This window comes from Bubalus kerabau, chromosome 4 (genome assembly GCF_029407905.1).
Source record: "Bubalus kerabau isolate K-KA32 ecotype Philippines breed swamp buffalo chromosome 4, PCC_UOA_SB_1v2, whole genome shotgun sequence".
Classification (NCBI taxonomy): domain Eukaryota; kingdom Metazoa; phylum Chordata; class Mammalia; order Artiodactyla; family Bovidae; genus Bubalus; species Bubalus kerabau.
The window spans coordinates 46,771,498-46,799,224 of NC_073627.1; the positions used below are offsets into that span (position 1 = coordinate 46,771,498).

Here is a 27,727-nt window from a genome sequence, read left to right on the forward strand (position 1 = left end):
TGGGTGGACACAGGGTTTGCGGTGAAAAAAAGTTTTAACTATATTTTATGAAGAATTCTGAAAGTGAAAGTCACTCAGTCGTGTCTGACTCTTTGTGACCCCATGGACTATACAGTCCATGGGATTCTCCAGGCCAGAATACTGGAGTGGGTAGCCATTCCCTTCTCCAAGGGATCTTCCCAACCCAGGAATCGAACTGGGGTTTCCTGCATTGTAGGTGGATTCTTTACCAACTGAGCTATGAGGGAAGCCCAATGGAGAATTTTAGCAACTAGTTAGTTAACAATTAATTCTTGAGCTTCAAAAAAAAATGAACAACAGAAAATTATAAGATGCTAATGAAAGAAATCAAAGATGACATAAACAGATGGAGAGATATTCCATGTTCCTGGGTAAGAAGAATCAATATTGTGAAAATGACTATATTACCAAATACTATCTACAGATTCAGTGTGATCCCTATCAAATTACCAATGGCATTTTTCACAGAACTAGAACAGAAAATTTCACAATTCATATGGAAACACAAAAGACCCCAAATAGCCAAAGCAGTCTTGAGAAAGAAGAATGGACCTGGAGGAATCAACCTTCCTGACTTCAGATTATACTACAAAGCTACAGTCATCAAGGCAGTATGGTACTGGCACAAAAACAGAAATATAGACCAATGGAATAAGATAGAAAGCCCAAAAATAAACTCATGCACCTGTGGGTACCTAATTTTTGACAAAGGAGGCAAGAATATACAATGGGGCAAAGACAGCCTCTTCATTAATGGTGCTGGGAAAACTGGACAGCTACATGGAGAAGGAAATGGCAACCCACTCCAGTACTCTTGCCTGAAAAATCCTATGGATGGAGGAGCTTGGTGCAGGCTACTGTCCATGGGGTCGCAAAGAGTCGAGCACGACTGAGCGACTTCACTTTCACATGTAAAAGAATGAAATTAGAACACTTCCTAATACCACACACAAAGATAAACTCAAAATGGATTAAAGACCTAAATGTAAGGCCAGAAACTATAAAACTTTTAGAGGAAAAGAAAACATAGGCAGAACACTCAATGACATAAATCAAAGCAAGATTCTCTATGACCCACCTTCTAGAGTAACGGAAATAAAACCAAATGTAAACAAGTGGGACCTGATTAAACTTAAAAGCTTTTGCATAGCAAAGGAAACTATAAACAAGGTGAAAAGACAACCCCCAGAATGGGAGAAAATAATAGCAAATGAAACAACTGACAAAGGATTAATTTCCAAAATATACAAGCAGCTCATACAACTCAATGCTAGAAAAACAAACAACCCAATCAAAACATGGGAAAAAGACCTAAACAGACATTTCTCCAAAGAAGACATATAGATGGCTAACAAACACATGAAAAGATGCTTAACATCGCTCATTATTAGAGAAATGCAAATCAAAACCACAATGAGATATCACCTCACATTGGTGAGAATGGGCATCCTCAAAAAGTCTACAAACAATAAATGCTGGAGAGGGAGAAAAGGGAACGCTCTTGCACTGTTGGTGGGGATGTAAATTGGTACAGCCACTATGGAAGATGGTATGGAGATTCCTTAAAAACCTAGGAATAAAACCACCATATGACCCAGCAATCCCACTCCTAGGCATATACCCTGAGGAAACCAGAATTGAAAAAGACACACGTATCCCATTGTTCATTGCAGCACTATTTACGATAGCTAGAACACGGAAGCAACCTAGATGCCCACTGATAGATGAATGGATATAGAAGCTGTGGTACATATACACAATGGAATATTACTCAGCCATAAAAGGAATGCATTTGAGTCAGTTCTGATGAGGTGGATGAACCTAGAGCCTATTATACAGAGTGAAGTGAGTCAGAAAGAGAAAGATAAATATCGTATTCTAATGCACATATAATGGAATCTAGAAAAATGGTACTGAAGAATTTATTTACAGGGCAGCAATGGAGAAACAGTGTCAGACTTTATTTTTCTGGGCTCCAAAATCACTGCAGATGGTGACTGCAGCCATGAAATTAAAAGACGCTTACTCCTTGGAAGGAAAGTTATGTCCAACCTAGATAGCATATTCAAAAGCAGAGACATTACTTTGCCAGCAAAGGTCCGTCTAGTCAAGACTATGGTTTTTCCTGTGGTCATGTATGGATGTGAGAGTTGGACTGTGAAGAAAGCTGAGCACCGAAGAATTGATGCCTTTGAACTGTGGTGTTGGAGAAGACTCTTGAGAGTCCCTTGGACTGCAAGGAGAACCAACCAGTCCATTCTGAAGGAGATCAGCCTGGGATTTCTTTGGAAGGAATGATGCTAAAGCTGAAACTCCAGTCCTTTGGCCACCTCATGCGAAGAGTTGACTCATTGGAAAAGACTCTGATGCTGGGAGGGATTGGGGGCAAGAGGAGTAGGGGACGACAGAGGATGAGATGGCTGGATGGCATCACTGACTCGATGGACTTGAGTCTCAGTGAACTCCAGGAACTGGTGTTGAACAGGGAGGCCTGGCGTGCTGCGATTCATGGGGTCGCAGAGTCGGACACGACTGAGCGACTGATCCGATCTGATCTGATCTGAATGGAGAAACAGACAGAGAGAATAGGCTTATGGACATGGGGAGAGGGTAGGAGAGCGTGAGATGTATGGAAAGAGTAACATGGAAACTTACATTATTGTATGTAAAATAGATAGCCAATGGGAATTTGCTGTATGGCTCAGGAAACTCAAACGGCGGCTCTGTATCAACCTAGAGGGGTGGGTTGGGGAGGGAGACAGGAGGGAGGTTCAAAAGGGAGGGGATATATGTATACCTATGGCTGAGGCGTGTTGAGGTTTGACAGAAAACAACCAAATTCTGTAAAGCAATTATCCTTCAATAAATGTATATGTTTAATTTTTTAATGAAAATAGGCTACTATACTAAATAAAGTTCTTATTTGACTATAAAAAAAAATGAACAACAGCAAATCTAACACTGATGATAGAACTATAAGAAAAGAGAAATATCATAGTGCCTTTGGATCTGTCAAAAAGTGAAGACTATATTTCTTAATCTAAGAAATTATAGGCTCCTTGTGTGGAACCCATAAATTGATGTTTGTTTTACAATGTTCTCCCAGAGAAACATTACAAATAATGCAGAGCATTACAGACAAATAATGCAGGGCACTCACCCCAATTAAGGCAGCTTAAGAGTGAGATGGTTTAGGACTTCCCTAGCAGTCTAGTGGTTAAGACTCTGCATTTCCAATGCAAAGGGTGTGGGTTCGATCCCTGGTTGGGGAATAAGATCCCATATGCTGTATGGCCAAATAAATAAGTAAAGTAACTGCTGGATACTTAAAAAAAAAGAGGGTGAGATGGTCTAATTGAAGTATGCTGAATGTAGAGATGATCCATGACTTGTGGGAGAAGACATTAAATCTGACTAGTGCAGTTATTACTCAGTGAAATAACGCGAGCCTTTCAATTTGGAAGCCTCAGCCTCTCTTTGTGAAAGTGGTCAAACTGGATGGGTCCTGAGATACCGTGTTGTTAGGGGTCAGTCAAGTTTCTCTCTAAAGGGCCAGAGAGTGACTATTTCAGCTCTGTGGGCCAAACTGTACTGCAACCACTCAACCTGGCTGCTGCTATGTGGATGTAAACGGACAGGCTGTGTTCCCACAGTTTTATTTGTGGACAATGGAGCTGAATTTTATATAAATATCAGGTGTCATGAAATGTTATCCTTCTTTTTGATGTTTTCCACTAACCGCTTAAAAAATGCAAAATCACCTAGGTGGTGGGCCAGGTTTGGCCCATGGGCCACAGTTTGCTGACCCCTGGGCTGGTTTATGACAGTTTATCTTCAAGGGCAGTAGTGGGATAGTGAAGAGACGTGCTCTCAGAGGCAGAGCCTTGATCTCCGAAGGGTAAACTCTGGACTTCCCTGGTGTGCAGCAGCTGAGATTCTGCACTCCCAAAGCAGGGGGCCTGGGTTCGATCCCTGGTCAGGGAATTGGATACCGTATACTGCAACCAAGACTTGGTGCAGCTGAATAAATAAAAGTAAGTACTAAAAAGCTAGGAAAGATTGAGAGAGGAGATAGTGAAGGACAGGAAGCCTGGCACGCTGCAGTCCATGGGGTCACAAGAGTCGGACATGACTTAGTGACTGAACAAGAGCAACGAAAAACTCCACAAAGAGTACGTCCCAACACTTGAGCATCAAGGCCCAACAGAAACAACTTATTTCTGAGACCAGAAAACAATGTCGGGTGCTGGATGGTTAACAGTCCATTTAAGATGAGGGGGAAAGATTTCATTCTTGGAAGCGAAGCGTGGTCTTTGAAGTTTGATTAAAAGCGTTTGGTTCACACTTTATGGGAGCACATTATATTAGCGCCTTTCACTGCAGGATCAATGGAAAAGAAGTAACGTGCCGCCATCCTCACGCGGCTGCACCTATGGCTGGAAAAGGCCAACGAACTGCTCTCCACTCAAGGGCTCACTGTCAGAGGACACAACTTCTGACAATAAGAGAGCCCAGAGACATCCTTCTTTTCATCCAAAAAAGGCTCCCTCCACACTTCTGACCAGTTTGATTATAGAATGCATTCCCAGGGAGATGAGAGGAGACAGAGGTCATGTCCAGGGTCTCTTCTGCCCTCTCATTTCCTGTTCTAAAGTGGGCTTCCATTCCAAATAGTTTACTCCTGCTCTGAATAATCTGGGTGCCTCACATAGGAGAGGCAGCAGCACCTAAGGGTACAAGATGCCCGGGTGCTTGTCTATTACGAATTAGCTGTGATCTGAGGCAAATTCCTCAACCTCTCTCTGTGCTTCAGTTTCTTCAGCTATAAAAGGAGGATAATCAGTGCACCCACATTCTAGAGCGGTGAGGTGTGTGTGTGGTAGTGCCTGTATGGGGCTTTGAATGGAGTCTAGCATGGAGTAAGGACTGGATGAGTGTTGGCTATTTTTATTATCTTCTATCCTATCAAGTAGCCCAGAATGTGTACTCATGTGTGTGCTTTGACACACACACACACACATACACAATTTGATCCCCAGCTGGCCAGGTGTCACTCGCTTTTCACAAGGAATAAAATGGGGCTTAGTGGCCCAAGGCCACTCAGCTATGAATCTTCTTTTGATTATGAACCAAATGGTCCTTCAAAGGCTTTTAAATTATTGAATGTGATCTTCAATTTCCTGCCCTTTGCCTCTTGTGGAAGCTCCTTAAAGAAAAAGTTGTATAAAAAAGTCTTTAAAAAAAAATCCACCTACTTGTAATCTATATGCAATAGAGGGTCTTAATTGTTGGACGTTAAGTTTATTTTTCTCATATGCTTTATGATCATTACTTTTTTAATCATATTTTATTATTTCCATCCCTAATATTCCTTCTGCTCTCTTAAATGTCTCTTTTATTGATCACCTACCATCGATTTCTTGAAATGTAAAAAAAAAACTATGTTCATTCCCAGCCACAGAACTTTAAGTATTTCTTGACCTTTCAGCTTCACCTTCTCTATTTATCACTGCTATGCATGTAATGACAGGGTAGTTATCCTATAGTAACCCTCATTTAACTGCAAAAGAATGGTTGTGGCAAACTGAGCATGTAAAATGTGAACTCTTTGCTCAGGCATGTCCAATGCTTTGCAACCCCATGGACTGTAGCCCACCAGGCTCCTCTGTCCATGGAATTCACCAGGCAAGAATACTGGAGTGGGTTGCCATTCCCTTCTCCAGGGGATCTTCCTGACCAGGGATTGAACTGAGGTCTCCTGCACTGCAGGCAGATTCTTTACCATCTGAGCCACCTGGGGACCCTTAAGCAAAAGAATGTTCATGGAAAACTGAATATGCTTGCTGTTAAAAAAGTAAACTATTCTGGGAAAACCTAATTCCTCCTAATGCATAAGTTGCTGTTTAGTCACTAAGTAGTGGCTGTTTCTGACCCCATGGACTGCAGCATGCCAGGCTTCCCTGTCCCTCACCATCTCCTGGAGTTTGCTCAAACTCATGTCCACTGACTCGGTGATGCCATCCAACCATCTCATCCTGTCACCCCCTTCTCCTCCTATGTATAAGTGCAATATCTAATTCATATGGCCATGGAAGGTCAGCAGAGATACAGTTTCAAGTTTATAAGGGCTGCTGAGACAAAGACAACCCAGATAAGTAGTATTCCTGGAAACTTGCTGCAAGAAAAATGTGTACATTAAGGAGTCTTTGAATTAAAAAGAACTGTTAATACCCAGAAACAACTAAAATAAATGATCCATGATATAAAAACTTTCATACCAAAGTTGAAACTCTGATTCTCAAGATTAGTTGGTGAATCATTCAGAGAAAGTTATGTTTTTGAAGATTTTTACAAGCAAACTAACAACATTTATTACTGTCACTGACTCAGTCCTCGGAGAAGGCAATGGCACCCCCCTCCAGTACTCTTGCCTGGAAAATCCCATGGACAGAGGAGCCTGGTGGGCTGCAGTCCATGGGGTCGCTAAGAGTCGGATACGACTGAGCGTCTTCACCTTCACTTTTCACTTTCATGCATTGGAGAAGGAAATGGCAACCCACTCCAGTGTTCTTGCCTGGAGAATTCCGGGGACAGGGGAGCCTGGTGGGCTGCCGTCTATGGGGTCGCACAGAGTCAGACACAACTGAAGCGACTTAGCAGCAGCAGCAACTCAGTCCTGGGCTTCCCAGGTGGTGCAGTGGTAAAGAATCCTCCTGCAGGAGATGCAGGAGACATGGGTTTGATCCCTGGATCAGGAAGATCTTCTGGAATAAGAAATGGCAACCTGCTCCAGTATCCTTGCCTGAAAAATTCCATCAACAGAGAAGGTTGGCAGGCTATAGTCCATGGGGTTGCACAAGAGTTGGACACAACTGAGCGACTGAGTGTACAACTCAGTCCTCTGATACATTCTGCACTTTTTTTTGCTTTCCTTTTTTCTTTTTTTAAATTCTAACATTCATACATGTTCACTGTAGAAAACGTGGAAAATGGAAGAAACTATAAAGCAGGAGAAACAAAATTTTCCCCATAATACTATCTTGCCATCTCAGGAGAGAATGTTGGTTAATATTTTGACATGTTAACATAGTAACATTGATATTTTACATATCCTTCTAGTGATTAACTTTTGCCATAAAAGTTAAAATGATTTCTTACCATTTCCCTCTGACTGTCATTGAAATAAAGCTAGAAAGCATAAAAAAATTGAAAGAAGAAAGAACAAAATCACTTAGCATTAACCATTTTGGTATATTTCCTTCAACTCCTTTTTATGTCTGTGATTAAAGCTGTGATTACAACTGGATATATTTCATATTTAAAAAACTTATTATATCTTAAGCACTTTCTTCTGACATCAAAAAGTTTGTAAAGATAACTTTTAGTGGCTGTAAAAAATTTCATCATAAGTCTTTACTTGTTCAGATATTCTTTCAAGGTTTTGGCTGTTTACAGTTTTCACTATTTATAGATAACTGCTATATACATCTTTAAGTGTAGATTTTTGTCCACATTTCTAATTACTTTCTGAGGACATATGTCTTGAAAGGAGACTGTTAGGACAAAGAATATGAGCATTACAAAATTAGTAATGTTATTTTTTCCCCTCTGACTCTAAATGTATGATATAACCCTTGAAATAAGTACTATAATATTAAAAACTAAATTATATTTCCTTTCATCCCTTTTAAGGGCAGGCAGCTTTTCACGTCTTTTGATTCATGCTTGCAAATGGTTTTCCACATCTGTATCAGTTACCTCTCTCATTAGCAATAAACCAGTGCAGAATCTTACTGCATTCTCACTAATGAAGAACGTTATCCTTAAAAGAAACTCCACTGTGGGAGGTGGGAGGAAGGTTCAAGAGGGAGGGGACATACGTATACCTGTGGCTGATTCATGCTCATGTTTGGCAGAAACCAACACAATATTGTAAAGCCATTATCCTTCCATTAAAAATAAATAAAAAAATAGATTCAAATAAAAATATCCAAACAAACAAACAAACTCCACTGACTTGAAGGGAAAAGCAGTATCTTATTGTTTTGTTGATACCTTTGATTATTAATGAAGACTTTTTTTCAAATGTGTGTCATTTGGGGTATCTTTTTTTGGGTGAATTTTCTTAACTATCATAGGTATTTCTAAGTACACAAGTAGTGATCTGTGGTGTGTGTGCTCGGTCGCTAAGTCACGTCTGATTCTTTATGACCCCGTGGAGTGTAGCCCACCAGGCTCCTCTGTCCAGGGGATTTCCCAGGCAAGAATACTGGAGTGGGTTGCCAATTCCTCCTCCAGGGGATCTTCCAAACCCAGGGATTGAACCTGCCTCTCCTGCATTGGCAGGTGGATTCTTTACTGCTGAGCCACCTGGGAAGCCCACTGATTAGTAGAGGATGATGTTCATGGAAGACTCATAAGTATGTACCTTAGCCAACATATCTGGGTACCAGCAGGAACCATTTCACACTAAGAGTCAGGAGACTGAAGCGCTGCTTCACCCACGAGGAAAGCCATGCAGGTCTCTGTGCTCTCCCTCCGCCGCAGGCCTGACAGTCAGTCACACCTCAAACTATTGTATCTCAGTTTAACATGAGCTCCTAAGTATCTGATGTAATGTATCTGATTTTTTTTTTTTAAACCCTTCCTGGTATGATGTTATTTTGGTTTACTACCATTCTTGCTGGACTAAAAAGACTACGTGGGAATATAAAAGTAGCGGAAGCTGGTAATATATATCCACAATTGATTAAAATCTGTTTTGCTTAACTTTATCTGTCAGCATCTGCAAATCAAATTTCCCCCGTAACCACACTGGCTTCCCACGGCCACGTGGGGTTCTGGGCACTGTAGCTCTAGTGTGGAGGTTGCGAGCAGAGCCCAGGCACCCAAGGGGTGGAAACTCACGCTCTTGCGTTTGCTGTCCCTTCAAAATTGGGTCAAAATGGGTCAACTGTTCCTGGGAAGGTAACTGTCCATGAGCAGGTAGATTTTTCTTATGCTTGCTCTGAAGTGTCTAATTACTCACACAAATCTGGATCTGACATCAGCTTCCTTCAGTGTCACTTAGGAAAATCTCAGTCAGCATGTGGGTCCCTTTCCTTTCTAAGCCCACACCCTATACTTAGCCATGATTGTTAAGTGGCCCTGTAACCGGGGCTGCGGTGCAGTGTACAATCCAGGGTGAATTCCTCTAACAAGAGCCTATCTTTCTTCTGCCTCTTCTCTCCTTTGATGTTTATTTGGTGCTTCCGGTGCTGGGGCAGTGGATGACTCAGATGTTCACAGGACACATCCTCTGTTCTTAGGGAGCTTACAGTTTAATGGGGGAGAGAGACAAAGAGCACAGATTAACTAGAAAATGAAGGGAAGGTAATGGTGACCACAGAGATAACAAAAAAAAGAGGCATGGAGTCCCCTCTAAGAACTTCACGTGAAGGAATCATCTGGGACTTCAGGTCATGTGACTTTTAAGGGGGAGGGTACAGAAGTGGATTCCAACAAGGCCCATCTAACATGAAAATAAATTTAAAAAAATGTATTGAATTTTATTTATTTGGCTGCGCCAGGTCGCAGCTGCGGCATGTGGGATCTTCAGCTGTGGCATACGAACTCTTCGCTGTGTCCTGTGGGATCTAGTTCCCCAACTAGGGATTGAACCCTGACCCTCTGCATTGGGAGCTCAGAGTCTTAGCCACTGGACCACCAGGGAAGTCCCCTGTCTGCATCTTGTTGTCATGGTTACAAAGGGACTCTGTGATCCTTGTAGAGACAACAGACCCCCTATTCTCACAATCACAAAAACAACCCATCCCCTTTGGTGACAGTGCCTGCGGCTGCATAATGTATGGAACTAAAAATAATGTCATCATCTAGGAAACGCTGGCGTGTGCTAAATCTGTCCCTTAAAGAGACGGTTCTTCTCTGCAGCCGCAGGAGGTATCCTGGCAGCACTCGCTTTCACAATGCAGTTCCCACCGCTGTCTTTCTTAAACCTCACCTGCTAGATCCTGGAGCCCTGACCACAGGGCGCAGCTGCTCAGACGGTGGAGTCTATTCAACCTTTAGCTCTCGGTCACCTGCTCTGTCACCTTGGCCTCTGAGAGCAGTTGCTCTTCATCTGGCCAGAAATGGTTTGGTGGCTGAGGACACATCTATTTGGGACCAAACTGAGCTAGAACGTGGCCACCACCGAACATTGGCAAGGAAGGACTGTGTTACCAGTGGCGTCTGAACAGGGAGTCCAGTACCAAAGGTCAACTCCATGCACCTGTTTCTCATTACGATGAAATACATTCAGTGACGAGAAATAGCATCTATGACTTCCTAGTCATTCACTACACAGTTTCTGAGCATCTGGTTCAGAGACACAGTCCTCCCCTTGTGGAACTCCTCACAACTTCCTGAAAGTGAAAGATGCTAATTAACGCATGCACACAAATCAATTATAATTGCGGTGTTGTGAAGGAAAAAAAAATAGGGTCTTATTAGATGACATGAATAAGAGGACTTAGGACTTGTCTGGGAAAGAGGTCATTTAACCTGAAACCTGAAAGATGCCTGAGGGTCCGTTCTCAGCAGGAGGTTGAACACTTGAGACATCTCCCAGATAGGTAGTGTGGGCCCCTTGCTTGAGGAGGTACCCATTGTTCCCAATTTACGATGGGGTTACATCCCGATAAACCCATTGTATGCTGAATATCTCAAAGCCAGAAATGCAATGAATACGCCTGACCTACTGACAACCTGGCTGAACCGAGCCCATCTTCAACATGCTCAGAACACTTACGTTCACCTACAGTTGGGTAAACTCATGCAAATCAATGTTTGTTTTATCATAAAGCATTGGACAGCTCATGCAAGTGGTCAAAGACTGTACTAAAAGTGTGCAGCAGACTAGTCCTCTGGGTACAGCGTGGTCTTACATGTGTGTGTCGGTGGCTCACACTCCATGTTCCCTTCTCCAGGGGATCTTCCCAACCCAGGAATTGAACTGGGGTCTCCTGCATTGCAGGTGGATTTTTCACCAGCTGAGCTACCAGGGAAGCCCTCGTACAGAGAAAAAAATGGTAAGTCAAATGATGTTAAGTTGGGGACCACCTGTGAAAGTAAGGGGGTGTGACCCTGCAGGTGAGGAGGAGCAGAAGGTGCAGATGCTGGCCTTTTGGGGTGTTAATGGGACAAAACTGCCGAGACAGCAGTTTCCGGCTGAGGGTAAGGGGACACTGTAAAGGGAAACAAGTGGCAGTAGGGGCAGAAGTTGATAAATCAACACATTACTGACCAGGGGATTTTTGCAAAAACTAACGCCTATGGCGTTTATATGTCTCTGGTCAATAATGTGTTAAGAAATGAATGAAGGAGATAGACAATAAGGTCCTACTGTATAGCCCAGGGAAAGCTATATTTAATATCCTGTGACAAAACATCATGGAAAAAAATATTAAAAAAAAGAGTAGGACTTCCCTGGTGGTCCAGTGGTTAGGACTCTGCGCTTCCAGTGCAGAGGATGTGAGTTTGATCCCTGGTTGGGGAACTAAGATCCCACATGCTACCTGGTATGGCCAAAAAATGGGGAAAAAAAGAATATAAAAATGACATACAATAAAACATGTTGTGTGTATATGCATGCTAAGTCATTTCAGTCATGTCTGACTCTTTGCAACCCTTTGGACTGTAGCCTGCCAGCGTCCTCTGTCCATGGGATTCTCCAGGGAAGAATACTGGAGTGGGTTGCCATTTCCTCCTCCAGGGGATCTTCCCGACCCAGGGATGGAACCCACATCTCCTGTGGCTCCTGCATTGCAGGTGGATTCTTTACCACTGAGCCACCTGGGAAGCCTGCAAAACCTGTTATAAACAACTAAAAAAAAAAGAAGTGAAGAAGAAAGAAGAGGTATAATGCATCCTAAGAAGAAGCATTGTTAATTTTGCCCATGGCTGTACCCCTGGTGCAGAGGCTCAGCAAGTAATACGTGCACAAAAGTCTTCGTGGGATGGTGGCTGTATTGGGACAGAATCGATTCTGTAATAATCATGATGACAAGCAGAACAGACTCAGCCACCACTGACTGAGCACCTATTATGTGCCACAGCTGTGCTCAGTGTTGGCTAGGCTAACCCCAATCTACCAACATGGGAAGCAGGCATTGTGATCCTCACTCACGGATGAGGAATTATCAGGTATCCAGAGGTTAGGAAATACACAGTGTCTCATCCAGAGATGTGCTGAAATGCAGGCCAACGTCAGCCCAGAGCCTGTGCCCTTTCTGCCACATCACGCTGCTTCTCAAGCATGAACATGTTCGTGAGTTGGGCTCCAGGCTCTTCCAGATGACTTGGCTGCTGCAGGGTCTCATGCTGTCACTGTGCTTAGTCACCCCATCCAAGCAGCCCCGTAGGAAGCATACGTGCCCCAGATGTGGGAGATCACAGACATCCACCTACAAGATGCATTTACCAAAAGCGCCTTGGGCAATGAGGCTGTGCCAGGTTAGGTCAGGGGTACTAACGAGGCCACTCTTTCAGGTTAGTCTCCAGATCCAATTAACTGAGCTCCGTGGCTTAGCGACACACCTCAGCCCGAGTCATCTGTCTCAGAGAAAACACCTGAGAAGTGTGGGTGGCTTCGTAAAACCTGTTTGCAAGACCAGGAAAGCCATTCAGAGCAATGTCACAATGAAGGCCAAGAACAGCTTCCTATGAAAAGATCATGCAACCTTCCTACCCAAACTTAGTGATCAGAGCTCCTCTGCCTTGCAAAGACCTTTTCTCAAGTCTCAGGACATTTCCTCCTCTAAGAATTTCTCTAAGAATCTCAGAAGGTTCTGAGATTGTCTCTTTGATATTGTTAAAAAAAAAAAAAAAGGTTGGGAGATATAAAGCTAATATAATTTCTGAAAATGACTAAAAATTTAAAAGACTGTTTACATTCAGAGTATCTATGCAGCTTTGATGCTGTTCAAACAACTATAACTGGAGACAGAGATGTTCTTAGAACCAGTATTTAAGGCAAGCTTTGCTGGTGGCTCAGACAGTAAAGAATCTACCCGCAATACAGGAGACCTGGGTTCAGTGCCTGGGTCAGGAAGATCCCCTGGAGGAGGGCATGGCAACCTGCTCAAGTATTCTTGACTGGAGAATTCCATGGACAGAGGAGCCTGATGGGCTACATTCCATGGGTCCCAAAGCGTTGGACATGACCGAGTGACTTTCACTTTCACTAGGAAGCTTATTGTTTGGAATATGGTCAGGACGCAGTTAGCTTTCAAGGCAAGTGCTAAATTGTTGGCCAAAAAATTCATTCAGGTTTTTCCATAACATCTTATGAATGAACTTTTGGGCCAGTCAAATAGCTCTACATTCTCTTTCTCTGCTTCTAGTCTCTTCTGTCTACACACTGTCCTCCTCATGGCTGATGGAGTTATCTTTCCAGAACACAAATCTGATTAGCTCACTGCTTTATATAACCTACTAATCCCACTTGTGTTGTGTATATAAGTCAGGTGGTTTTGTGATGGATCGTCTGTCTGGGACACTGTTGAGAGTTAAAAGAGGCAGCTCTATTAATTATTATGTCAGGGTAACAGCCATAAACTAAACTGTGACTGTCCCTGGCAAGCTATGAGCTCTGGTCATCTCACAGAGAAGGTGCCTGGCAATCTGTCCCCATGAGATCAGGCTCTGAGAGGCACCTGCTTTTCCTGTGCTTTCTGGCTCCATACCTCAGCCGTTCCCTGCTTTTCAGCTGGAGGGTGCTTCTAGACCAGCTAGAAGAACAGCGCCACATCCTCTCCAAGGCAGACTTAGAGGCTTCAACCTCTACACTTTCACGCACCTATAAGACTGTCCTCACTGGGGCATCAGCGTTTGTTTGGGTTCATATTGTCCTTCAGGACCACAAGCTCCTCAAGGTCGGGGATTGAAGCATGTGTGTGGCTACCAGCAATGTATAGAAGGTTGCTTCTTGTGTCTTAAGAGCTCAGTAAATGTTCATTGATGATAAATCAATCCCATGACTAGAGAATCTGAGAGCTTTTCAATACCATACCCTGAGGTGAGTGTTGCCAATAAATGTTCATGACTACAGCCTCTTATTGCAGAGCCAATGACTGTCCCGGTATCACAGAAAAACAGTATGACATGAGCAATTTGTTTTCTCGGTGGTGGAGACAGTAAGAGTTATTATTTCACTTCTGTTGTTCATTGGGGATGGTGTTGCTCTGGGCCAAAAGGCTGCACCTGGGGAGGGTGATTCATCTCTGCGGTGTTCTGAGCTGTCTCGGGCCCAAAGGCACTCAGGTCTCCTGGACAGTAACTTGTGTGCGGCACTCAGGCTGCAGACAGACTCTCTGTTGGTATCTTCTACAGCAAACACTCCTGTGACGTTCCTGGGCAGTCCCTCCCGGTCTAACCTGTCTCTTTACAACCAGGAAACACCCAAGGGAAGTGAAAGGAAGTTTCTCAGACTGAGACCGAAAAATGCCACCTCCCTCTGGGTGAGCAATGGAGTGCACACCCAGTTAGGTGAGTTCCCTGTCTCCGGAAGCAGGAACCTGGGAGGGATGAGCCCTGACTGGTCAACGATTAGTATATTGAGCTAAATCTCAATTTCCAGTGACTTTATTGAGTGAGGAAGTAGACTCAGCTCCCTGGCCCTCCCACTATGACTGCTTTCCAGCTTTTGTTGATCTTGAGCATGGATAATTTGAATATATTAAAGAGCCAAAGAATAAGACCCATGAATAAAGAGATAGAAGGTCAGATGAGTATAGGAAAGTATCATAAGGTGGGTCACTAGATGGTGACATCTGTTCCCACAGTCCCTGAGCACGAGAAGAAATTGGAGTGTAGGAAATTTGGGTTTAGAAAGAGGATCAAGTTTCCAGAGGGATACTTAAGATCATTAAGTACATAACCAAAGGAGGTGTGGAATAGATTTGACTGGAGGTCTTTAAAAACAGAGCCAATATTAAGCAGTCACGATGCGTGCTGGTCAAACCTGAGCATTGCCCAGAACTGGCTGGAATCTTTAGTGTTTCCCCTAAAGTGTTTCCCAACACTACAGTGTCACGATCAATTGCCAGTGAGCAGAACCCCAAAGCAGAGGGACCGAAGGAAGTCACCTGATCTTCTCCCAGACAACAGTATAAGACATCTATTTTTGGGTATCACTAAGGATGAAAAGCAATAATACTGCGTTGGCCAAAAAGTTTGGGGCGGTGCGGGGGGAGCTTCCCAGGTGGCTCAGTGGTAAAGAATCTGCCTGCCAATGCCGGAGCCACAGGAGATGCGGGTTCAATCCCTGGGTGAGGAAGATCCCTTGGAGGAGGAAATGGCAACCCACTCCAGTATTCTTGCCTGGAAAATCCCAGCGACAGAGGAGCCTGGTGTGCTACAGTCCATGGGGTTGCCAAGAGTCAGACGTGACTGAATGAGCACAAAAAGTTTGTTTTGATTTTTGTAAGATGGTATGGAAAACCTGAACAAACTTTTTGGCCAACCTAATATTTGCAGTCTTTCAACATTTCGTCAGTCCCTGACAGCCAAAAACTTGTCCTGGGACTTCCCTGGTGGTCCAGTGATTAAGAATCCATACTCCCAATGCAGGGGGATAGGGGTTCAATCCCTGGGTGAAGAATTAGGATCTCTTATGCTTAGGGGCTTCCCAGGTGGCGCTAGTGATAAAGAACCAAAGCAGGAGATGTAAGAGATGAGGGTTTGATCCCTGGATGGGGAAGATCCCCTGGAGAAAAAATGGCAAGCCACTCCAGGATTCTTGCCTGGAAAATTCCATGGACAAAGGAGCCTGGCAGGCTGCAGTCCATGGAGTCAGAAAGAGTCGAACAAAACTGAAGTGACTTAGCATGCACCCAGACGCCTCAGGGCAACCGAAGCCCTTATACCCCAACTGCAGACCCCACGTGTCACAGCTAGAAAGAAGCACATGCGCCACAACAACGGCCGGCACGCTTCAGTGAAAGATCCTGCGGGCCACAACAGAGACCCAGAGCAGCCAAAAAGAAATGTTAAAAAAAAAAAAAAATTTGCCCTGATGCTTAGTCAGATTTTCTTGTTTGTAAGATGAGAATGAGATGGTTTCTTCCTACCAGTGGACACACACAGTAAGCTAAGGTTATCACATTGTTTAAGGCTCTTCTGACATTCCTCGTGGCTTCAAAGCTTCTGTGGGGAAGTCCCAGAAAATCTACCAGACTGAGTGAAATCCGAGTTTGATGAAATTACTCTGTGCACAGATGGATATTATAATGCCAAGCTTCGGGGTCTGAGGTATTACATTAAATATTAAGGGGTTAGGGATGGAAACCGGATGGAATCTAACCCAACATTCTTCCTACAACACACAGCATCCTCAGGGTGTCCATCAACACTGCAATTATTCTCCCGTGGATATCAGCCCCCCACCCAATGCGCATGTCTACTGGGGAGGAGGCAGTGAGGGACAGAAGTAACAGATGAGTGCTGAGCCCAGGCGATGGAAAGGGTGGTTCCAGGGGGAGCAAGGGGTCTGGGAGGGAGAAGGCGGTGGGGCCAGAGGAGAAGCAGAAGTCATAGCAATAAATAGGCTGAGAAGGTAGAAGGAAAAGTAAATAAAAACACATAGAAGAAAAATTCTTCGAATAGTAACTCAAGAAGCCTTAAAAGGGTCATTTTCCCATTCATGCTTGAGCAGGTCAGTCGGTGGAAAGTGTGTGCTCAGCCTGCTGTGCTGGAGGAGAGAAGCAGGAGAGAGGAGGCAGGTGGTGGGTAAAGAAACTCCCATTGTTAGGTAAGGGGACAGCGAGCTGACCACAAGTCTCCAGCTAAAACATGTCCTGGCAACCCCCCCTTTGGCGCTGCTGTCTAGGGTCACTTTTTCAGCGTCTGTTCCTGTTGCTGGCCTCCTTCTGCCCCTTTGCACTGCTTCCTGTCTCAAGTCTTTCTTCTCTCCCCGGGACTCTCCATCCCATTAAGTTGGCCAAATAGCTGAGAAAAACTGCGAATTCTGGGAGGGGCTCAGATGGTTCTCTAGAAGGTGGTAGAGGACATGGAACAAGATTTAAATTAGAATTAAGTCAGAATTGTCTAAACGCCTACACGTCAAGAAAGGAACAGACGACTGACCTTTTCTTTTGACACCTAGCAGCATACCCACCTTCTAGAATGCTTTAAAGTGGAAGATTCTTGCTATAATTTTCGAGAAATAAGACTCTTAACTCCCCCTCCCTCCCCACTGTTCAGTTAATTTGGGGGAAATCAAAGAGTACCTCCAAGCCATTTGCAGAGAATCTGATTTTGCTGAGGTCATTAAAAGCATTACCCTTTTGTTCTTTAACAAAATAACCCACACAGAGGACTGGGGGAAAAACACAAACCAATCAACAGTCCCTTGACCCACTGCTTCCTTCTTTCATGCTTGTTTTTTAAATTGCTTCTACTTTTAGTTCTTTGGTGGTGAGTTCCAATCACTAAAGACTATGCTTATAGTGCTCTTTCTTTATTTACCAATTTTGGATATTACCCATTGACTTCTTTTTATGACAGATCTGCATTTATATTACTAATAATCTCCTCTTGGGCTTCCCTGGTGGCTCAGATGGAAAAGAATCTGCTTGCAAGGCAGAAGACTCGGGATCAATCCCGAGGATTGGGAAAATCCCCTGGAGAAGTGAATGGCTACCCACTCCAGTATTCTTGCCTGGAAAATCCCATGGACAGAGGAGCCTGGTGGGCTACAGTCCATGGGGTTGCAGAGTCAGACATGACTGAGCAACTAACACTCACTTTTTCAACCTCCTCTCGCCCCCTCATCTGTAACTTAATCAATATAGTTGTGCACTTTGGATTCTCTTTATCACATAAAATAATAGGGGCATCCTTTGTTCCATCAACGAGAAACCGTATTTTTACTGTCCCCAGGATAGGTAAGGATCCTGGCACCTCTATCCTTTAGCATTTCTGCTTCTCTCCCAAATACTTGTACATCCTCAAGGTTGAGAATAGTCCTTTTGTAACATCTCCAACAATGGACTTTTTTTTTTTTTTTGGCAGCAGGGCATGTGGGATTTTAGTTCCCTGACTAGAGATCGAACCCATGTGGCCTGCATTGGAAGTGCGGAGTCTTAACCACTGGACCACCAACAAAATCCTTTCAACAATGAACTCTTGTTTTTATCTCCAAAAGGTGCTCCCATCCCAAACATCCCACCCTCAGTCAACTCTGCTCCACCTACCAGGTGCTGCAGCCAAAAACGAATCCTCACCTGCCCTTTCACCCCACATAAGTCCTGTTGTCGTTGCCTCTAAAACACATTTCCACCCTCTCCACTGCTAAGACACTAGTGCAAGTCATCCCCTTCCCTCTCCAGGACCAGCTGCTCTTATCTCCCTGTAAATCTGTCCTCTACAAAAAAGCCAGACTGGTTTTTCTGAAATATAAATCAGATCACACCACATCACTCCTCTTGCTAAAAAAAAGTGATCTCTCTTTCCAACCTCCTCACCATTGCCCATAAGACCTTCAGTGATCTGATCTGGGGTATCTCAAACAGCCATGCTCTTAAACTCTCCCCTCATCCACTCTGCTCCAGCTATCTTTGGACCGTCACAAACTGACTCCTGTTTTAGGGCCTTTGCTCTTCTGCTTGGTAACACCCTCCATCTTTTCCTTCTCATCTTTCGAATCCTAACTGGAGTGCTGCTCCTTCTGAGAGGCCTTTGTGGGAGCAAAAACAACCTCTTACCCCTTGGTGTGCACTCTTATGTTATCTTGTTTATCTTCACGCTGTTCTAGACATCATCCTACTTTTATATGTTTATTGTTTACCCCCTGCTTCTAGAATGTGAGCACTGAAAGCTCTTTTGTTCACTGTATCATCTTCTAGAACAGGGCCTGGTACATGGAAGGCATTAAAAAAATATGGACTATGATCAGCTCAGTGTTCTACAACATTGCTAAGGTTTCCATGCTTAGCAATTGCTTTGACTAAGAATAATTCCAAAAGTTGGAAATCAAGCAGTGTTTTCTTATTGCAACCATGTAATTATTATTCACTACTTAAGTGATATCCCAAAATACATTCTCTCTTGAATGTTTTTTGTTCCTCCTTGGAATTTATAATTGCCTTTTCTCTTCGTGGTTTAGCTTTTTTTTTTTTAATTAATTTTTATTGTAGTATAGCTGCTTGATAATGTTGGCTGTACAACAAAGTGAATCAGTTATATACTTACATATATGCCCTCTTTTTTGGATTTCCTTCCTATTCAGGTCACCACAGAGCACTAAGAGTTTCCTGTGTTATACAGTAGGTCCTTGTTATTTGTTTTATGTATGTGCTCAGTTGTGTCCAACTCTTTGTGACCCCATGGATGGTAGCCCACCAGGCTCCTCTGTCCTTGGGATTTCCCAGGCAAGAATACTGGAATGGGTTGCCATTTCCTTCTCCAGGGGATCTTCCCGACCTAGAGATCAAACTTATATTTCCTGTGGCTCCTGCATTGCAGGGAGATTCTTTACCTGATGAGCCATCAGGGAAGCCCAATATATACTCTATTTATATTATGCATCTATTTTATATACAGTATCAATAGTGTATACATGTCAATCGCAAGCTCCCAATTCATCCTATCCTCCCATTCTCCCTTAGGAAGGTCTAGCTTTGTAGGATAGACTAGAACCCACGAATCCCCTCTTTTCCCAGGGACCATTCACTCAGTTCAGTTGTTCAGTTGTGTCCAACTCTTTGTGACCCCATGGACTGCAGCACGCCAGACTTTCCTTTCCTTTACCAACTCCCAGAGCTTGCTCAAAATCATGTCCACTGAGTCGGTGATGCCATCCAACCATCTCATCCTCTTTTGTCCCCTTCTCCTCCTGCCTTCAATCTTTCCCAGCATCAGGGTCTTTTCCAATGAGTCAGTTCTTCACATCAGGTGGCCAAAGTATCAGAGTTTCAGCTTCAGCATCAGTCCTTTCAATGAATATTCAGGCCTGATTTCCTTTAGGATGGACTGGTTGGATCTCCTTGCAGTCCAAAGGACTCTCAAGAGTCTTCTCCAACACCACAGTTCAAAAGCATCAATTCTTCGGCACTCAGCTTTCTTTATAGTCCAACTCTCACATCCATACATGACTACTGGAAAAACCATAGCTTTTACTAGACAGACATTTGTTGGCAAAGTAAATCTCTGCTTTTTAATATGCTGTCTAGATTTGTCATAGCTTTTCTTCCAAGGAGCAAGCATCTTTTAATTTCAAGTCTGCAGTCACCACCTGCAGTGATTTTGGAGCCCGAGAAAATAAAGTCTGTTACTGTTTCCATTGTTTCTCCATCTATTTGCCATGGAGTGATGGGACCGGATGCCATGATCTTAGTTTTTTGAATGTTGAGTTTTAATTCAGCTTTTTCACTCTGCTCTTTCACTTTTATCAAGAGGCCCTTAAGTTCCTCTTCAATTTTTGCCATAAAGGTGGTGTCATCTGCATTTCTGAGGTTACTGATATTTCTTCTGGCAATCTTGATTTCAGCTTGTGCTTCATCCAGCCTGGTATTTTTCATGATGTACTCTGCATATAAGCTAAATAAGCAGGGTGACAATATACAGCCTTGATGTACTCCTTTCCCAATTTGGAACCAGTCTGTTGTTCCATGTCCGGTTCTAACAGTTACTTCTTGACCTGTATACAGATTTCTCAGGAGGCAGGTAAGGTGGTCTGGTATTCCCATCTCTTGAAGAATTTTCCACAGTTTGTTGTGATCTACACAGTCAAAGGCTTTGGTGTAAACAATAAGGCAGAAGTAGATGTTTTTCTGGAATTCTCTCGATTTTTCAATGATCCAATGGATGTTGGCAATTCACTGGCGCCCTGGATTTGCTCATTCTGATCTGGGTGGATGACTTCACCAAGTCTAAACCACAGCTGCCGCTTGGGTTTCGTTTCCTTCGTGATGTGGACCTGCCACCTCCTGGCTCTCATGTCTTCCTCTTTCTTGCTTTATTTCCTTAGTTTGTGGGAATATATCCTCAGAAATTCTCCAATGAAAGGGTGTGTGGAAAGCCCCTGCTTGTCTGACCATGTTTTCCCCCTTCGTTGTCTGTTTTGCTTTTTAATTTCACACTTGATTAATACTTTGGCTGGGTAAAGAATTACCAGTTGACAACGCTTTCCTCTCAGTGTGTGAAAGACAATTTTCTATTGTCTTTTAGCATCTGGTATAAGAGAAAGGGATGGCACCCCACTCCAGTACTCTTGCCTGGAAAATCCCATGGATGGAGGACCCTGGTGGGCTGCAGTCCATGAGGTCGCTGAGGGTCGGACACGACTGAGCGACTTCCCTTTTGCTTTTCACTTTCACGCACTGGAGAAGGAAATGGCAACTCACTCCAGTGTTTTTGCCTGGAGAATCCCAGGGACGGGGGAGCCTGGTGGTCTGCCGTCTATGGGGTCACACCGAGTCGGACACGACTGAAGTGACTTAGCAGTAGCAGCAGTAGCAGTAAGTGAAGAGAATTCACATAGGTACACACTTTAAAGTATAATCTCAGTCCCTAGTAAGACTTCCCAAAAATGCTGTTTATAGAAGACAAAGGGAACAATCACATCAGGCACTGGCAAAGACTACTCAGGGTGATGAATACAAGAGAAAATTCTGTAAAGCTAGCTAGTTTAAATTATCTGAATCACCTTGAGTTATAGTATGCTGAGTAAAGAAATTCAATTTTATTTCTTCCAAAATTAGGCAGTTCTCCACAAATTCTTCTCGTGATCAGGGTAAATACTTTCCTACAAGTCTTTTACTATTTTTTTTTTTTAAAGTAAACCTCTTATTCACAGCATTCCTTAGGTCACCTGCATGGTTCTCAGCACAATTGTAACTGCTTTTTTGGTTTTAAAATCTATTTGTAAACTCAGTGTGGGAAGGAGGGGTGTCTTTCTGTTTCTGGCATCTAACTTGACTACAGAAGGTCTGGCACTTTTGAATTAGGGCTCACTTTACAGGCTGAAGAAAGAAAAACAGCCATACAAGGTGCAATACAGCCTCAGCTCTCTGAAACTCAAGATGCAAGCCCTGCTGAGTTCTGTAGGCTCCCAGTCTTCACACACAGACAGAGATCATGGGTTCTGCAGTCAGAGAACTTGGGTTTGACTCTGACTCTGCTCTGCTACTTATTAGCTGTGAGATATTGGGTCAATCATGTATATGCTCTGAATCCATTTCTTCACTGTAACATGGGGACAAGAATGTCCACCCTGCAGTAGAGCAACTTTGAAGATTAAACCCTATAATTTATGCAAATAAACAGACATAATAGTAGGAGCTTAAGTAATGGTTACTACTACTGTTTTCATTGATAAAGGCAAGAGGGCCCTGCCTCGTGGTCCAGTGGTTAAGAATGTGCCTTGCAATGCAGGGAACTCAGGTTTGATCCCTGTTGGGGGAATTAAGATCCCACATGCCTTGGGGCAACTAAGGCCGCTTGCCACAGCTACTGAGCCCACACACCACAACTAGAGGGCCCAGGAACGGCAATGAAAGGCCCCGCATGACGCGACGAGGCCTTACAGGCTGCAGCTGAGACCCGACACAGCCCCCCCGCCAAAAAAAAGCTATAAAAAGTTGGTATATAGAAATCAAACCTAAAGCATTCATTGCAATGGAAAAACAAATCCACAACTTATATACTGTTTTATATAGCACTAAGCATGATGATAACACTCTGTAGCAAAACGGAAAAAATGAACACGTTTCTAAATCTGAGGCTCCTTTTGGTCAAGACCTGATGGCCTTCATGACTCCCGCAGTTCCAACCCTGCCACTTCGACTGACCTTGTCTGTATAGCTCCATCCATTAAAAAGCCGTTAGGCAGGAGCCTTAAGCTACAAAGTCTTGCATCTGATTTCTTTTGCATCCTTGTCCTTACTGATGACAATTCCCAATGAGTGAAACAGGAGTAAGTGGAGTTTTGCTGTGAGTTATAGGTTTACAATCAATTTTGTTTGGTTCAACAAATCAAATATACATGTGGTGTAAACAACATGCCACTGAGAAAGGGAATTTGGGGGGTGACTTAGGGACATTGATCTTATTATTTCAGTCATATTAGATTAGAGGCATTGAGTTCTCTGTTTGCTCAGGAGGTTTGCTCTTTCCATCTCATGCTCTGGCTTTCACTTACCATTTCCTCTGGGGCGGGCTTCTCCTAACTTTGTTTTCCATTCATTATCTTGTGAGGATTCCTGTTTTTGCTTTAGGAGTATGCCTGGATGACTGCTCTTCAGAGAGATGATAGCTAGACTGGGGGGTCAGAATAAGGTCATCACACAGACTCCTGAATTCCCAAGATGATTATCTGTTCAACTACCTCTAGGAGCCATCAATCTGGGGTTCCGCATGCCCACAGCAACGGGAAAGAAAACAAGGCTTCTTAAAAGCTAGGTTCCAATTATGCTTATCAGCAAGGGGGCGTCTTTCTGTTTCAGTTTGTGGTCAATCAATGCCCTGGTCTGAGAGATCTGGCAACAGCAGAGGTGCACAAAGAAGGCAGACAGGAACTTCAAAGCCACAAAAAGCCTTGTGTTTGATTCCTTTTTACCTACTAAAGGGAATCTGCTAAGAGCATCCGAGAATAAAATGGCAATAAATTTAGCTCATTGCTAGGTAGATCAGGGGAGAACCAGGCAGAAGAACAAGGACACTTAAAAAATAAAATCTATTTTCACAAACGTGCAAGATGAAGAACACTGTTGAACAGGCAAGCTTGCTACTCTGCCCTATTTGCTATTTAGGGTCCATGCGCCATAACCAATGGCTAGTTCTTAAACCATAAGGTTTTACTTTGAAAGGAACTTGGATCTCCTGACCTTCTGACTCTTCTATCCAAGACAGAAACTGAACAAGGGGCAGTGCATTTAGGAATCTGCATTTAGAGTCACCTGCCGAGGCTTCCCAGTGACAACTGTAACTGTCTAATCTTTTATACAAACAAAGTGAAAAAACCCTAAAGGAAATTCCATGATACTTATCAAAAGCACCACACACACACTTTGGATCAGGGTATCAAAACCACCCAGCTGGACTACATGATATGATGGTAGGCTAAGGGCTAAGAAATGTGCTTCTGGGAGTTAACATTCGTATCTTCTCAATCTGACAAACACCAGCTTTGATTTCTTACTGCCTTTCTTTTACAAAGCCTAAGTGACTTAGAACAGGAATCGTGTGTCCTATCTGGCAGTTAATCAAGGTCTCTCAGGTGCGGAAACGTTTGTTTTTACACCCTTCCTTTTGTAAAAGGTGTACCTTCAGGTTGGAGTTCCACTCTCCTGAACAGATGGCTATCATTTAACTAACAATGCTGAGTTTGTTTACCAAGGATTTGGAGTCTAGTCACAAAATAGTGAATATGATTTAGCTTCCATCAGTGACAGGCAAAAATAGTGCTTAAATAAGAATCCAACAGATGGGATGGCTTTTAAGATGCAGAAACAAGTTTCAAAGAGACTTTGGAGTTAGCTGTTAGAATGCTTGGATTTATAAAATGCAAGAAAAGATTGGTAGAAATTGTATATAAGAAAGTAGCAGAACATGGTGCTGAAACCTCATATACATAAAGTAAGTTACTTGGTAAAAATATTTCCCTTTGTGGCCTTAAGTTCAACCCATATGAGAGGTCCAATGTATTGCCATGAAATAATAGAGGGTCCCCTGGGATATAGGGTATCAGAACCCCTATGTGTATAAGGTTTGAAAATTGTCTCAGACGGTAAAGAATCTGCCTGCAACACAGGAGACCCGGTTTCAATCCCTGGGTGGGGAAGATCACCTGGAGAAGGGAATGGCAACTCACTCCATTATTCTTGGAGAATCCCATGGACAGAGGAGCCTGGTGGGCTTCAGTCCATGGGATTGCAGAGGGTTGGACATGCCTGAGCGACTAACTCAGTCACCATAATCCCTATGTCTATAAGGTTTGAAATTGTACCCCAGTCTTCTCAGGATCACCCACAATTTCCCAATCGCAGAATTACTGCTTTCACCTAGTAGCAGAATAACAACTTCAGAACCTTGCTCATCTGGGTGTCAGCGTCGGCCGGTCAGGTTTAGAACATCTACATCCGGACTTTCAGGTTTTCACTTACAAAACAGGTATCTGGAGCTGGTCTTCCTGAACTGGTACAGTATAAAAAAATTACACCTCCAAAGTATAAAGTTATAAAATTTAGAATATAAAGAGATAAGGTAACATTTTACTTCCACTCAATCTTTTTGATGATTATTTTTTTCTTTCCACAATTTGGCTTTCACTCTCAACTCACAGTCACTCAGTTGTGTCTGATAGACAGTCGCCCGCCAGGCTCCTCTGTCCATGGAATTCTCCAGGCAGGAATACTAGAGTGGGTAGCCATTCCCTTTTCTAGGGGATCTTCCTAACTCGGGGATCACACCTGGGTCTCCCGCATTGCAGGTAGATTCTTTACCATCTGAGCCACCAAAGGGTCACAAAGAGGTGGACACAATTGAGTGACTAAGCACACACACACACACTCAGCACTTAAAAAAAGACACTTCCTAAGGTCACCAAGTCAAAGGGACTTTCCAGCTCTTAATCTCCTTTAACGCTGAGGCATCTGATCATGCTGTCCTCATCTTTCCAAGAGATTACCTCCCTCACATCGCCTGCTACTTTTCTGACTTCCCATCCATTAAACACGGGATTTGCCCAGGGTTCTGATCTGATCCCTCTTTTCACACTCCATGTTCTCGCTGGTGCCTTCCTCTTGCTTTGGCATCAATTCAGACTCATTTACATGGCCTTTAAGTTCCTTGACCATCTGGTTATACCAATGTACCTTTCCAGAATTTCTTGCTACTTAATCTGCACAACCTCTGAGCTTGCCACACCAGACTATTTCTCACTACTTCTCAGAACAGAACCCATGTATTTTCAAATATTCCCTTTATGGCTTTGTTCATGCTGTTTTCTTCTACCCCAAATGCCTAGACCTGACTCACCTGGACCACCTTCCCTAGAGTCTAGAGTCCAGTTTCAAGTTTATTAACAGCTTCACTGTGGCATCAATGACATCTGGTAAACCCCACCCATTCAAAGTGTACAACAGGGAAAGTTCGGAGATGTGCATATACCCTGAAAGCATCGCCAGGCTCAAAATAACTGCCACCTCCACAAGTTTCCTTGTGCTCCTTTGTAGTCCCTCCTTCTTGACCCCTCCCCACCCGTTCTCCTTTCCCAGACAACCACTGATCTGCTTCCTGTTACTACAGCTTAGCTTGTATTTTCTAGAGTTTGATAAAATGGGATCATACAGCATGTCCATTTTTAAGCTGGGCTTCTTTGACCAAAGGGGCTTCCCTGGTGGCTCAGATGGTAAAAAATCTGCCTGTGATGTAGGAGAGCAAGGTTCGATCGCTGGATTGGGAAGATCCCCTGGAGAAGGGCATGGCAACCCACTCCAGTATTCTTGCCTGGAGAATCCCATGGATAAGAGGAACCTTGTGAGCTACAGCCCATGGGGTTGCAAAGACTCAAGATACGACTGAGCGACTACCACTTTCACTTCCTTTGATCAAACATTCATTTTGAAATGAATTTTGAAATTCAGCCATCTGGTAGCATATATCAATGGTCATTCTTTTTAAAAAAATGTTTTATTTTTAATCGGGGGATTATTACAATATTGTGATGCTTTCCGCCACATATCAACATGAATCTGAACAGAAGCCCACTGTATGGGTACCACAGTTTGCTTATTCATTCACCTGTTAATGGCCATTTGGGTTGTTTCCAGTATTTGACTGTTACAAATAAAACTGCCATAAGCAATGTGGTTGAGTCTCTATGTGCCTATATACTTTCATTTCTTCCTTTGGTAAATTCCTAGGAGGGTAGGTATATTTAACTTTTTAAAAACTGCCACTGTTTCCCAAAGTGACAATACAAATGATCCAATTAATACAATTATCCAAAATGGACGATGTGACAATCCAAGAATTATGCAGAGTTGCTGAATCCTGTCTGAGGGGGTAAAACATTCAATCTTTCACCACTAAACATGATGTTAGCTTTAGATTTTTCACAGGTGCTCTGTATCAGATTGAGGAAGTTATTTTTATTATTAGTCTGCTAAGAGTTTTTATCAGAAACAAATGTTGGATTTTGTCAAATGCTTTTCCTGCATCTATTGAGATATCATATGGTTTTTTTCTTCTTAGTTTATTTATATGGTACATTATGTAGATTGATTTTTGAATGTTAAATCAACCTTGTATTCTTAGGATAAATCTCACTTAGTCATAATGTATTATTTGCCTATATATTGTTAGATTTGATTTTTCCTTCTATATATTGCCCACCTGCAAAGTCACTCAGTCGTGTTTGACTCTTTGTGACCCCATGGACTGTAAGCCTGCCAGGCTCCTCTATCCATGGGATTTTCCAGGTAAGAATACTGGAGTGGGTCGCCATTTTCCTCCTCCAGGGGATCTTCCTGACCCAAGGATGGAAGCTGTGTCTCCTGTATTGCACGTGGATTCTTTGTCCTCTGAGCTATTGGGGAAGCCCTTCTATATACTGTGGAAGTGGATATAATCAGTTTTGCTTAGATTTTTTACATATCTGCTCCCAATGGAGATTCATAATATTTTTGTCTCACTTTGGTATCAAGGTGAGACTGGCCTCACAGAA

At 43.2% G+C, this 27,727-nt stretch overlaps 1 protein-coding gene across 3 annotated transcripts in view; it reads right to left on the bottom strand.

Annotated features, from left to right (window-relative positions):
* MYO1D (myosin ID) overlaps window positions 1-27,727 on the bottom strand; it is a 361,374-nt gene that overhangs the window by 57,158 nt on the left and 276,489 nt on the right. Inside the window, exon 22 of one of the 3 annotated variants that reach the window (XM_055577236.1) lies at window positions 6,020-6,823. The exons of the other annotated variants lie outside the window; for them this stretch is intronic. Within the exon in view, the coding sequence (XP_055433211.1) occupies window positions 6,655-6,823 (169 nt within the window). The 3' untranslated portion in view covers window positions 6,020-6,654. Of the gene's footprint in view, window positions 1-6,019; window positions 6,824-27,727 lie in introns of those variants that run through there. 3 annotated transcript variants of the gene reach the window in all.